Source organism: Trichomycterus rosablanca, chromosome 11 (assembly GCF_030014385.1).
Source record: "Trichomycterus rosablanca isolate fTriRos1 chromosome 11, fTriRos1.hap1, whole genome shotgun sequence".
In the NCBI taxonomy this organism is placed as follows: Eukaryota; Metazoa; Chordata; class Actinopteri; order Siluriformes; family Trichomycteridae; genus Trichomycterus; species Trichomycterus rosablanca.
In genome coordinates, this window is record NC_085998.1 from 26,968,621 (window position 1) to 26,983,863 (window position 15,243).

At 38.9% G+C, this 15,243-nt stretch overlaps 1 protein-coding gene across 1 annotated transcript in view; it reads right to left on the bottom strand.

Annotated features, from left to right (window-relative positions):
- necab2 (N-terminal EF-hand calcium binding protein 2) overlaps nt 1–15,243 on the bottom strand; it is a 191,909-nt gene that overhangs the window by 160,108 nt on the left and 16,558 nt on the right. The window contains exon 2 of the mRNA XM_063004593.1: nt 4,439–4,463. Within this exon, the coding sequence (XP_062860663.1) occupies nt 4,439–4,463 (25 nt within the window). The remainder of the gene's footprint in view (nt 1–4,438; nt 4,464–15,243) is intronic.

Here is a 15,243-nt window from a genome sequence, read left to right on the forward strand (position 1 = left end):
TACTTGATCGAATCGAACCGTTTTTGGTTTCTTTGTGTTTGGTTGGCACTCATCTTCACAAACAGTGTATAGGTTACAAAAGGAAAAATGCAAAAATGGTGCAAACCTGCTACTGATGAATGAAAACCTTCTAGATTCGCAGTGTTTTAGGCGGGCTGAGGTGTAGCTACGATAACAAACCGCAAATTAAGGAAACTGGCCACATTTCACGTCAATCACGTTGACCTGTTTGAATGAGGCGCAATCTACCAGCGTGCACTGTGCGATCGACTAGTAGATCACGATAAAAGTATTGGGCACCCATGCTCTAGATTATAAATCTCTTTTCACGTTACTACTTGTATTTCTCCTACCCTCTAGATTATAAATCTTTTTCCACTTTTACTACTTGCATTACTTCAACCATCATAAAGAATGGATAAGAAACTGGACTAATGTATAACCAGACAGCAGGGTTTTTAACAGACTGCAGTGTGTCATTAAAATGTCCCAGTTCAGAATGTATTCTCTGCCGTAGCAGGTCACTCACACACTGTCCAACAGAAATCTGCAAGTCTGCATTGGCATTTGCATAACCAAATGCAAATACAGATCCTTATTTTGTTCAGTAAGACCTGTCTACTGTTAATGATTCATACGTTTTGAATCAGAGGAGCTGTGCTGTTTCCACACTAAGACTGAGGTTACTGTCAACTTGTTTATTTGTCACAGCAAGCGCAAGTAAACACTCATTTGCTGCCATTGAAATGCTGTGAATACAGAGCAGAGAGGAAGGAGGTGTGTCTGTACGTGGGTGAGTGTTTGTATCAGAGAGAAGGACAGACCAAGGGAAAAGCAGAAAAAGAGCTTATGTTTGCACCCAAGTACATAAGCAGGGATTAACTATGCCAAAAATCTAAACATTATAATTGGATATGATTTGTCAAGGCATGCATAAACAAATTTGTATTTCAATCCATTGAACAATAAACAACACTAATGGCTCTAATAAGACCTTCTGTTGAGAGACGTTTCTTAGGGAAGCTAAAGAGAAAAAGAAACACCTACACTCCCACTACCACCAAGTTCTCTATAATTACCCATTTCTTCACCTTACAGAACATCAGGTGCAATGAACAGGGTGGCACAAAAATGTGAATGTGATGCTGGGTCACTGCCACAGTGCGACTAGCTTTAAATACTTCTGAACCATCAATCAGACGACCGTGCACCATCGCCTGCCAGAGTAATTTAGGAGAAGAGCTTTGACACTGAAAGAGCTTCTCACTATTATACAGTATTATATAACTAAAAAGCTACTTTAAGAGATTTAATTGTGCTGGTAGAGTTTTAGATGCAGCTATTTATCTAATTTGCCCCCTAAATAGGTTTATAAATAGTGTTTGGAGCCAAGTATAATGAAATAACACAGAAAATTCCATGCTCTGTCCATGCATGCTGACTATTTTTTTAATAACCACTATAGAAAAAAAAACACTAAATATGTAAAAAATACAGACCCTCCAAGACCTTTAAAACCGAGAGTCATGTGATGTCACCTTTTCAACACCCTCTGACAAGGAATTGTTGGATTTGACTCTTTGTCTTTTTTTTTCATGGTTTGGATCTTAAGATCTTACAACTTAAAACAACAACTTTACAGCAGCAGTTTCTTATTTCTTGTTTCTTAATGCCTTTTTTTATTTCAGCATAAAAATGTGCAAAACACTTCATCAAGACCCGCCACTCAACAATAGCTGATATAACCACATGGTTCTTAGAGCAACATATGCTGCCTTTAAGACATCATCTTTTCCAGGGACGTCCATGCATTTTTTAACAAGACAATGCAAAACCACATGCTGCACACATTACAAAGGCATGGCTGCGAATGAAGAGGGTACAGGTACTGTACTGGCCTGCCTGCAGTCCTGACCTGTCCCCAATAGAGAATGTGTGGAGAATTTTGAAATGAAAAACGCAACAAAATGAAACCTGAAACACTAAATCACTTGGTATCCACGGTGCCAAAACGTGCCAAAACGTCATTTTCCATGCTGTCTATACAGTGGGGTCAAAAAGTATTTAGTCAGCCACTGATTGTGCAGGTTCTCCTACTTAGAAAGATGAGAGAGGTCTGTAATTTTCATCATAGGTACACTATTAGAGACAAAATGAGAAAAAAAAAATCCAGGAAATCACATTGTAGGATTTTTAAAGAATTTATTTGTAAATTATGATGGAAAATAAGTATTTGGTCACCCACAAACAAGCAAGATTTCTGGCTCTCACAGACCTGTAACTTCTTCTTTAAGAAGCTCTTCTGTCCTCCACTCGTTACCTGTATTAATGGCACCTGTTTGACCTCGTTATCTGTATAAAAGACAGCTGTCCACAGCCTCAAACAGTCAGACTCCAAACTCAACCATGGCCAAGACCAAAGAGCTGTCAAAGGACACCAGGAAGAAAATTGTAGACCTGCACCAGGCTGGGAAGAGTGAATCTACAATAGGCAAGCAGGTTGGTGTGAATAAATCAACTGTGGGAACAATTGTAAGAAAATGGAAGACATACAAGACCATTGATAATCTCCCTTGGGGTCAAGATCTCATCCAGTGGGGTCAAAATGATCATGAGAACGGTGAGCAAAAATCCCAGAACTACACGGAGGGACCTGATGAATAACCTGCAGAGAGCTGGGACCAAAGTAACAAAGGCTACCATCAGTAAACACACTACGCCGAGAGGGACTCAAATCCTGCAGTGCCAGGCGTGTCCCCCTGCTTAAGCCAGTACATGTCCAGGCCCGTCTGAAGTTTGCCAGAGAGCATATGGGTGATCCAGAAGAGGATTGGGAGAATATCATGTGGTCAGATGAAACCAAAATGGAACTTTTTGGTAAAAACTCAACTCGTCGTGTTTGGAGGAAGAAGAAAAACCCAAGAACACCATACCTGCTGTGAAGCATGGGGGTGGAAACATCATGCTTTGGGGCTGTTTTTCTGCAAAGGGGACAGGACGACTGATCCGTGTTAAGGGAAGAATGAACGGGGCCAAGTATCGTGAGATTTTAAGCCAAAACCTCCTTCCATCAGTGAGAGCATTGAAGATGGAACGTGGCTGGGTCTTCCAGCATGACAATGATCCCAAACACACCGCTCGGGCAATGAAGGAGTGGCTCCGTAAAAAGCATTTCAAGGTCCTGGAGTGGCCTAGCCAGTCTCCAGACCTCAACCCCATAGAAAATTTGTGGAGTCCGTGTTGCCCAGCGACAGCCCCAAAACATCACTGCTCTAGAGGAGATCTGCATGGAGGAAAGGGCCAAAATACCAGCTACAGTGTGTGCAAACCTGGTGAAGACTTACAGGAAACGTTTGAACTCTGTCATTGCCAACAAAGGTTATGTTACAAAGTATTGAGTTGAACTTTTGTTATTGACCAAATACTTATTTTCCACCATAATTTACAAATAAATTCTTTAAAAATCCTACAATGTGATTTCCTGGATTTTTTTTTCTCATTTTGTCTCTCATAGTTGAAGTGTACAGACCCCTCTCATCTTTCTAAGTAGGAGAACCTGCACAATCAGTGGCTGACTAAATACTTTTTGGCCCCACTGTATGTAGGCAAAGTTGCCTGGATGAGGGCTGATTTGCCTCCTTTGTTGACAAGTTGCAGAAGAAAAATCCAAAACTGCATCCATCTCCATGCCAACAGTTTATTTTGGAGCCTTGTCAGGAAAAGTGTTTCCTGTCATCTAACCACAAAAATAAGCACATGGACCTTCCTTTCTGCTACTTGGATTTTGACTGAACCCATGTTTTGTGGTCAGATTAAACAAAAATTAGATTTTTGGCAACACACACTCAAAGTGGGTTTGGTGTACAAAAAATGGTGACACACAACAAAGAACCTGATGCATACTGGTGAAGGGTTTGTGATGATTGATGTTATGGGAATGTTTTTCTTCCAAAGGCCCTTGGAACCTTGTTAGGGTGTCTAGCTTCATGGAGTCAGTGAAATATCATTTACAACCTGCAATCTGTAAAGATTCTGTAAATATACAGTATAATGAATTCAAAACTCTTGCTCTGTAATCTCCAACCTTAAGTATTTTGTGCATGCACTGCTACATACAGACATGACTGGCTATGTCTGAGGGTGGGCAAGGCCCCAAGATAGATAGCCATTCTGTCTGGTGTGTGTTACAGCATTGCAGCCAGTGATTCTAGGGAAAAGCAGACCCACCACAATCCTGACCAGGATAAAGTGGTAATAAAACATAAAAATAATGATTATTTTTAATTATTATTATTATCATTAGTAGTAGTAGTAGTAGTAGTAGTAGTAAAAAGTAGCAGTAGTAGGATTTTACAGTGGGATTTCTGAGAGTATTATATGTGAAATCTATGAAATATGTTAAATATTAATAAATTTAATTCTATAAATTTACACTCACCATCCTTATCAGCTCTCCGGAATATCTGTAAAAAAACAAAAAGAGAAACTGCATTATAATTGCAATTGCATTATAAAAGTACACCTCGAAAAAAAGATGCAATATGGGGAAACAAGCGTTTAGCCACAGTTGTTTTTATTTTAATATACTTCCTTCAGTGCCTATATCTACTATCTGCTGACACATATAATGTTCTTGTTCAATCTAAAGTACAATGTTGGACTATTCAATTCAACCTTTACCTTACAAAGTATACATGCAAGTCTTCGTTTATATATATATACAGTATATATACAGTATATATACTGTATATATACAGGGGTTGGACAATGAAACTGAAACACCTGTCATTTTAGTGTGGGAGGTTTCATGGCTAAATTGGACCAGTCTGGTGGCCAATCTTCATTAATTGCACATTGCACCAGTAAGAGCAGAGTGTGAAGGTTCAATTAGCAGGGTAAGAGCACAGTTTTGCTCAAAATATTGCAATGCACACAACATTATGGGTGACATACCAGAGTTCAAAAGAGGACAAATTGTTGGTGCACGTCTTGCTGGCGCATCTGTGACCAAGACAGCAAGTCTTTGTGATGTATCAAGAGCCACGGTATCCAGGGTAATGTCAGCATACCACCAAGAAGGACAAACCACATCCAACAGGATTAACTGTGGACGCAAGAGGAAGCTGTCTGAAAGGGATGTTCGGGTGCTAACCCGGATTGTATCCAAAAAACATAAAACCACGGCTGCCCAAATCACGGCAGAATTAAATGTGCACCTCAACTCTCCTGTTTCCACCAGAACTGTCCGTCGGGAGCTCCACAGGGTCAATATACACGGCCGGGCTGCTATAGCCAAACCTTTGGTCACTCGTGCCAATGCCAAACGTCGGTTTCAATGGTGCAAGGAGCGCAAATCTTGGGCTGTGGACAATGTGAAACATGTATTGTTCTCTGATGAGTCCACCTTTACTGTTTTCCCCACATCCGGGAGAGTTACGGTGTGGAGAAGCCCCAAAGAAGCGTACCACCCAGACTGTTGCATGCCCAGAGTGAAGCATGGGGGTGGATCAGTGATGGTTTGGGCTGCCATATCATGGCATTCCCTTGGCCCAATACTTGTGCTAGATGGGCGCGTCACCCCCATTCTGGAGGACCATGTGCATCCAATGGTTCAAACATTGTATCCTGAAGGCGGTGCCGTGTATCAGGATGACAATGCACCAAAACACAGCAAGACTGGTGAAAGATTGGTTTGATGAACATGAAAGTGAAGTTGAACATCTCCCATGGCCTGCACAGTCACCAGATCTAAATATTATTGAGCCACTTTGGGGTGTTTTGGAGAAGTGAGTCAGGAAACGTTTTCCTCCACCAGCATCACGTAGTGACCTGGCCACTATCCTGCAAGAAGAATGGCTTAAAATCCCTCTGACCACTGTGCAGGACTTGTATATGTCATTTCCAAGACGAATTGACGCTGTATTGGCCGCAAAAGGAGGCCCTACACCACACTAATAAATTATTGTGGTCTAAAACCAGGTGTTTCAGTTTCATTGTCCAACCCCTGTATATACTGAGCGGTGTGTTTGGGATCACTGTCATGCTGGAAGACCCAGCCACGTTCCATCTTCAATGCTCTCACTGATGGAAGGAGGTTTTGGCTTAAAATCTCACAATACATGGGCCCGTTCATTCTTCCCTTAACACGGATCAGTCGTCCTGTCCCCTTTGCAGAAAAACAGCCCCAAAGCATGATGTTTCCAACCCCATGCTTCACAGTAGGTATGGTGTTCTTGGGTTCTTCTTCTTCCTCCAAACACGACGAGTTGAGTTTTTACCAAAAAGTTCCATTTTGGTTTCATCTGACCACATGATATTCTCCCAATCCTCTTCTGGATCACCCATATGCTCTTTGGCAAACTTCACACGGGCCTGGACATGTACTGGCTTAAGCAGGGGGACACGCCTGCCACTGCAGGATTTGAGTCCCTCTCGGCGTAGTGTGTTACTGATGGTAGCCTTTGTACTTTGGTCCCAGCTCTCTGCAGGTCATTCATCAGGTCCCTCCATGTAGTTCTGGGATTTTTGCTCACCGTTCTCATGATCATTTTGACCCCACAGGATGAGATCTTGACCCCAAGGGAGATTATCAATGGTCTTGTATGTCTTCCATTTTCTTACAATTGTTCCCACAGTTGATTTATTCACACCAACCTGCTTGCCTATTGTAGATTCACTCTTCCCAGCCTGGTGCAGGTCTACAATTTTCTTCCTGGTGTCCTTTGACAGCTCTTTGGTCTTGGCCATGGTTGAGGTGTCTTTTATACAGATAACGAGGTCAAACAGGTGCCATTAATACAGGTAACGAGTGGAGGACAGAAGAGCTTCTTAAAGAAGAAGTTACAGGTCTGTGAGAGCCAGAAATCTTGCTTGTTTGTGGGTGACCAAATACTTATTTTCCACCTTAATTTACAAATAAATTCTTTAAAAATCCTACAATGTGATTTCCTGGATTTTTTTTCTCATTTTGTCTCTTATAGTTGAAGTGTACCTATGATGAAAATTACAGACCTCTCTCATCTTTCTAAGTAGGAGAACTTGCACAATCAGTGGCTGACTAAATACTTTTTGACCCCACTGTATATTATGCATTTTCTCCCAATTTTAATGTAGTCAAATCTGTCTTCCTCTGCTGGAGATCCCTGATTTTTTGCTGTTGAGGAGGGTAAATTGCTGCTAATGCCTCCTCCGACCTGCACGCAGCCCTTACGGAACCCTTTTTTTTTGCACTCTGCACAGGTGCCTTTATCCGCCAATCAGGGTCCTTACACAGCATTTGAAGACCCCCACACATAGTCCGGTCATCCCTCCCTGCAGGCACTGCCAATTATGCCTGCTAGATGGCATCCAGCTGACCAGTGGCAACGCCGCGTTTCGAACCGACGAGTTCAGAATCTCGGCAATGGTGCGCTAGCGGAATATCCAGCCGCACCACCTGGGTGCCTGCAAGCCTTTCTTATTGTTTTATCTGATTATTGTTTTAATTGGTATAAATGCTTGTATGTACATTTTAGATGTTCCTCTTAATGTTTCTTATTTGGCAGAACAGTTTTGTTTTGTACGCGTTCATATCCTATTGTTCACCCCGTAACTGTTGTTCACTCTGTTTTCAGGTCATCTTGCAATGCTTTTTAAGTGATTTGTTTTTGTAAACATATATTTGTTCATGCTTATAAATACAGTCTTATGTGTGTACATTTAATGTGAATATTTACACATAACAATAACCAACATGATTAAATATCCAGTTTTTAATATTTACTATTTTATTATAATATATTTGAATAAAAATGCATATTTAATATAACTATTAAATAAATCCTAGGAACATCTCTGCATTTTACCCTCCTTAAAATTAACATATGCATATATTTATACTACATAGTATGTGAAATTAGAACATAACATCACTGACTTGCCACAGTATTTAAGACAGCAGTGAACAGTTTCAGTTTAAATCTCTTGCAGTAATTGTTAATTACTAATAATTTTACAAACTGCGTGCCCTGAAGTGCTTTGTTTGTTCAAGGAAATGCCAAAATGTACAAAAAAATGCCATACAATTTAGTCCATACTTTTGTTATAGGAGTGGTGCTCACTCACTCAAATGAAAATAATGGCCATTATGAAGCACTATAAAAAAGCAAGTATGAATATACCACTTCATGCAGAGTATGAGGTGCTTCAGACTATCAAGCACTGTTTAATTTATAGCCTGAAACATTGTATACAATGTCGGCTCACTAGTATTGGCTTAAACCTAAAGCAACCTAAAGCATATTTCTAATCTCTGTAAATAATTTATTGCATAGCCCCAGTAAATTTACTGTTGCTATAAAATTATCGAATAACAGAATTATTGCAGTAATAGTGAACTGTGAATTACCCTGCAGTCTGCACTATAGAACTGATCACACCAGTCATTAGTCTTCCAGAAAACTAATCATTTTCTCCTACCAAAATGAGGAATTCAATAGTACAACCTTTTTTTTTTTACTGTTGAATTAATGATGATAAATAACAAAATATGATGTACATAGAGAAACATCTATACTTAAAAAGGAAATCCAGGTTGGCATGGACACAGAAAACCATTTAGCAGGACAGCAGGGCTTTATCATTTTGACTTATATAGCAGGAAATGCATTATAGCAGCTGACCTGACACAAAGTGTGTGGTAAATTGTGTGGAAACTGAGTGTCAGAAGATGGAGGCAGGTTTGATCACAAATCTGTCAGGTCTGAATGTCTCTCAGGCGATGTTGGTTACCCAGTTTAGCTTAAGTTAAGATAAAGGATTAAAGATGGACAAAATAAAAAAAAGGGAATAATTTGAATTACAGATATACTATGTATTGACATTAGGGGTGGGTTTATAAAATCGATTTTTCGATTTTAATCGATCTTTATTTGAACGATCCGATATCGATTCATATAAATGCGAGATCGATTTTTTAAATACGCCCCTTTTTACGGTGCACACGGAATTCTATTACTATTGTTACCCCCTTTAATTTCGCGTGACCAGCCACTGTTTTTTCATGCAACGAGATCTGACCTGCACATCAGTTTAGCATGGCAGAAGCTCAAGTTATGACCACTACACAACTTTTTGCACTGATTTTCGCTCGGCTCTGGATTCGGGAGGAACTCGGTGTTCGCTCTGCGATCAAAACTCGGCTCTCAATCAATGTGAGAAACAGCGAGGGGAAACACAGGGGAGAGGTTGGAAACAGGTGGTGGAGCGCAATATAGTTTCTATCAGAATACATCAGCACACGCGAGATCGTTCTCTACAAAACAAAATATTTATTAACCTCCAACTCACTACAGAACGATCCATGCTGCTCGTGTTGCCAAATCCACTCAGATTCATTTATTTCATCAGCGCACAAACTTTGATTGCTCGCTACTTGTTGATGTGCATGTTTGGACGTGGTATCATTAAACCTTTCATCACTTCTCACGTGTGTTTTCGTGACAAAACGTAGTTTTGGAGACCAGAGAAGCTCGCCTGTGATTCCCCCTGGTGATGGATGGTGTAGTGTAAAACTCCCCATCGCCGATCAGTCGTGTAGTGTGAACATTACAGTGACCACGTGTTAATCAGAGTGTCGTGTAGTGTAAACTTGGCATAAGCTGTACAACAGCCAGGTGTATGTTTACATTACATTTACAATGTTGTAGCATGTCAGACAAATGGAAGAAAACAGTAACATTCATTTTTTATTATTATTTCATTTGTCTGACATGCTACAACATTGTAAATGTAATGTAAACATACACCTGGCTGTTGAATGTTACTGTTTTCTGTTTTGGATTAATTATTTATGTAAACAAAATACACAAATATTTTTAATAATGAGTGTTCTTTGTACAATTATCACATTCGTTCTCTGAACATCTGTACATATGTAAACAAAACCTGTTAATGTAACTCAAATATGCCTAAATGTGTTGAATCGAAATTGGATCGAAAATCGAATCGAAAATCGAAAATCGAAGATCGAATCGAATCGGGACCTGGTGAATCGGAATCGAATCGATCCAGGAAATTGGTGGCGATACCCAGCCCTAATTGACATGTACACTGGTCAGCCATAACATTAAAACCCCCTCCTTGTTTCTACACTCACTGTCAGCTCCACCTACCATATAGAAGCACTTTGAAGTTCTACAATTACTGACTGTTTCTCTACATCCTTTTTCAGCCTGCTTTCACCCTGTTTTTCGATAGTCGGGACCACCACAGGACCCCCACAGAGCAGATGTCTATTAGACACTCCTACCTAGTTGGTCCACCTTGTAGATGTAAAGTCAGAGACGATTTCTCATCTATTGCTGCTGTTTGAGTCGGTCATCTTCTAGCAGTGATAGTGAGGTGTTTAAAAATTCCAGCAGCATTGCTGTGTCTTATCCACTCATACCAGCACAACACACACTAACACACCACCACCATGTCATTGTCACTGCAGTTGTGAAAATGACCCACCACCTAAATAATACCTGCTATGTGGTGGTCCTGGGAGAGTCCTGACCATTGAAGAACAGCATGAAAGGAGGCTAACAAAGCATGCAGAGAAACAGATGGACTACAGTCAGTAATTGTAGAACTACAAAGTGCTCCTATATGGTAAGTGGAGCTGATAGAATAGACAGTGAGTGTATAAACAAGGAGGTGGTTTTAATGTTATGGCTGATCAGTGTAAACTTAGCATGATAAAAGCAGCCAAGCCAGTTTAAGTATTAGTTTTAATATTTGTTTTTTTTCCATTAAACTGTAGTGCTTTAATAACCTAGAATTGTCAGAATGACACAGAGACACTGTTATCCGACTAAAACCAAAGTGTTGTTTTGTGATAAAGTGCAGTACTTTTAAAACTCCTCTCATTAGACTACCAGTGGAGAGAGAAAAAGAGAACTTACAAAGTAAACTGCCTGCCTCATTAAAGGTGCAAAAGGGTGGTGGTGGTGAGGGAGGTGAAGTATCATCCCAAGATTATAATATTCATTTAGATCCTTTAATAAGTCACTGAAGTCTTCCTGTGGTCCAAAATTTAAAGAATTTAGAATTAGTCAGAAACTCCTGGGATATACACAGTCTCTAAGATTTAAACAGACTAGTGTGAATAACAATATAATTTGTGGGCTGAAACATATCATTGAATGGTTTAAAGTGACAGGAAAGCTACAGTAAAAAAGCATCTTTACACAACATGACAAACCTTAAAGTGCATAGGCTACAACAGTAAAAGAACACACAAGCATTCCCTCATCTGCTAAACAAATTTAATTTGTGGGCCTAATGCGGCCTGTCACCTCATTTTATGTGGCTCGCGAGAGCTTAAAAGACGTATGATTGTCTTAAAATACACTGTAAAATCATACATAAACTGCATCTCCCACAATGCATGCCAATTTTGTGACCCGCAAAGTGACCACATACCGCCACTAAATGGGAGTGTTTCTACATCAGCCTTTAACTGAGGCGGTTTTCCAACAAGTGATGTTGAGAAATATTTACAAATAATCCCAAAATGTACAAGAAGAGAAAATGTAAGCAGAAGGAGGTAATTTAATGAAAGAAGAGAAACCGGTATGTATCTTGTGTTATAAGGCTGTCTCTGTGGTAGAGTATAATATAAATGTAGATATACATTATAAAAATACAGTATGAATTTGACATTTTGACACCAAACACAGAATTTAGCCTTCAAGAAAAACAACAAATTGTCCAAGACTTAAAAGGTCAAACTACAATCACAGCAGGATACTTTACAATTGGCCCATAATGCAGATGTGGCCTTCGGTGAAAATGAGTTTGACACCCCTGATGTAGATGGTTGCTAACAGGCCTTATGTCACCAATTAGGGCTGCTATAGTGGTGTTATAGGGTATGGATTTTTTGGCAATTATTGGGCTAACTAATACCAATTAGGCATTGTCTTGATGTCACAGCCTATCTGAATGCTTTTGCCAACAACATACATCTTTTTTATGCCCACAAGGTGCCATCTTTTCATAGAAACAAAGTACAAAGCACAAAGCATCTGAAAGAATCACTAGATCTGAATCCAGTAAAGCACTGTTGGAATGTGGTAGAACATATTTGCAGATTAAATGTACAGATGAGATAAATGTACAGATGCTGAAGGTACAGTAACCAATCATTTCAACATGGACCAAAATCTTGATGAAATGTTTCTAACACATTATACAATCTACAAAGCGTTTAGGTTGCTCTAAAAGCAAGGATGTTCCTAGTGTTGGTATGGAGTTCTTAATGAAGAGGCTACCAAATGTGTACAGCCAATACTCTATACTGTATATATGGTTACATACTATATATGAGTCACTGACATTCCTTTAAATGTAAAACAATGACTATATGACACATTATTCTATGTACAATATTAACATTTTCAATGCTTTAAAATGAAAATAATTTTAGTCTTTTTTACCTCATATCCTCAAATAGCTGCCTAAATTCATTCTACAGCTGCAATCAAAATAATTCAACCTATTGCAAATTAGATTTATTAGCAAAATTTGAGATTTCAGCTGTTTTCAAAATAAAATATTAAACAAGAACAATTTATATAGCTGAACACTCTAATATAACAAGTAGTTTCTCCAAATTCAACACAAAATGCCAGTTTTAATGACTACTGCATAACCTCTTCATGACAAGCGTCTTTAAGTAAAATGAGCAGCCTTTTGCTGTTAAGACCTGCTGCAAACGTGATGCATAGCCAGGCACCAGCTTCTGTTAGTGTCCCTGAGGAACCTTAACCCATTCCTTATGAACAATGCCCTCCAGTTCACTAATACTCTTGGGTTTACATGCTGCAACCCCCTTCTTCAAATCTCACAGGTGACAAATCTCATATGTGACAGCCACTCCAGAATCTTTTACGACTTTTTCTAAAACCAAGCATTGGTGGACTTGGAAGTATTATTGGGATCATTGTTCTGTTGAAAGCTATAATGACACCCTTGCTTGATCACATAAGGTGTGATGTTTTCTTCTAGGATTTTCTGATAGTTAATCGAATTCATCTTGTCTTCCACATGCTATCGGTTTCCAGTGCCAAAGAAAGCAAAACAGCACCAAAAAAAAACACACAAAAACTTCCAATTTTGTTTAATCGCTCCACAGAACAGAATCCCAAAACTTCAGTGACTTATATGGTTTTGAGCATGCTGGATCTGATTTTTCTTGTGCTTTTTGGGTCAGAAAAGGTGTTTAGCATTTAGTATGCACCTACTGTTCATACTGGAACAGTGCCTGCTGCTACCAAATCTTGCTGCAGATCTTGTCACTTGGGTTTTGACCACCTGCCTCCTCAGAAATCTGGTGGCCGATGATAGCGTTTTCTTTCAGCCACCTCTAGGTAGTGTAGCCCCTAGGTAGTGTAGCCCCTAGTTGGTGTTCAGTTAACTTTGATCTTATAAACTGTGCTTCCAATTGTATCTTTAGGGACATTCAATGCTTTTGCCATCTTTTTATATGCAGATTCAAGGCAATAAGCTCTTTATTTAATGTTTTGGACAACTCTCTTGACTCAGCCATATTTCTAACATGCAATCAGACATCACAAAAAGAAGCCCTTGATTAATTGCAGCGGTGCTTGAGACACTTGATTTGCAAATCTGTGCTCTTATGAGGGATTCTGTTCAGGGGATTGAATAACTCTGAGACTGCAGTAGTCATTAAAAGGGGCATTTTGTTTTGAATTCGTAGAAACCTTTTGTTATATTAGTTGTGTTAAACTATTTAAATTGTTCATGTTTAATTTGTTTATTAAAAACAGCTGAATGTAAAATTTGCTAATGAATCTATTTTACTATGAGGGTTAAATTATTTTGATTGCAGTTGTATGTATTTACACATTTATTTAGAAAAAATAGGGTATTGAACATTTCTTATGCAATGTAGACATTGTATTGATTGTTTTAAACATTTAATAATTGTAAATAACTCTTTGCTATGTTTTCTCACAAATTACTCATTGCCTGTTCCCACCCACTAACGGCAAGTGTACATAATTTATTTAAGCCCAGTTCTTCAGTCACCAACAAATTGTGGGAACGTGTCAAAGCCTCTTCTGGATCAAATACAATAATTTTACAACACAAAATATTTTGCTGTGTCCCAATCTGCATATTATTTAAACGATAACAGCCAAACAAACCTTTCAGATACTGAAAAATAAAGAATGAAGTACATGCAACACTGAGTGGTGTTTTGCTTATGTTGGTTTGTTTATTGGGATTTTAACGTCATGTTTTACACTTTGGTTATATTAATGACAAGAACAGTAGTTACTCATTACACAAGGTTCTTCAGTTCACAAGGTTATATCGAACACAGTGCTGGACAATTTAGTATCTCAGATTCACCTCACTTGCATGTCTTTGGACTGTGGGAGGAAACCGGAGCTCCCATCATTTATGTCTGTGACATCTCTACCATAATAGGTAGTTTGGGACATAGCCGAATATTTTTTGTTTTGCTATTATGAAATCACATTAAAATGAACAGAAGATGCAGTAGATGATTTCTGTTTTTAAGGCATGTTAAAATCCTACAACAATCGAGCTCTACACTTCCATATGGTTAATACGTGATGTAACTGAGTCATTTTTAGTAAGCTGCTTTATGGTTTTTTGATTGTCTCTATCTCCTCCAGCTCAATGAGGCAAGTCACAGGCAGCATTGGTATGCTAAACAGTGTAGAAACAACAATAGAAAGAGAGAACACTGAGAGTGCAAAAAAGGAAAAAGATGGATGTTTGCAAACAAATCTAGGAGTTTGGGGAAGGGGAGTCTGGTGGATAGAGAGTGATAGAATGACTGTTTCCAAAACTGCTGCCACAAGGTCAGAAGCATATTATTTATGTTGCATAATTGATTTTACGCAAATTTTGGCTAATAGTGTGAAGACTTGGCTGAAACACCTAAGGAATATTAAGAAGAAAAAGGGTTTTATTTGTCATATACAGCCAAGCCTGAAAGTCTGCACACCCCTTTACCCTCTCCACGTTTTAATACATTACAGACTCATTCTATAATAGACTGAGTTTATTTTTTGTCACAAAATTCTACACAAAATAGCCCACAATGACAAAGTGAAAACAGGTTTTTAGACATTTGTGCTAATTTATTAAAAATCAAAATGTAAAATATCATATGTACACAAGTGTGCACACCCTTTAATATGACACCCAAAAGTGAGCTGA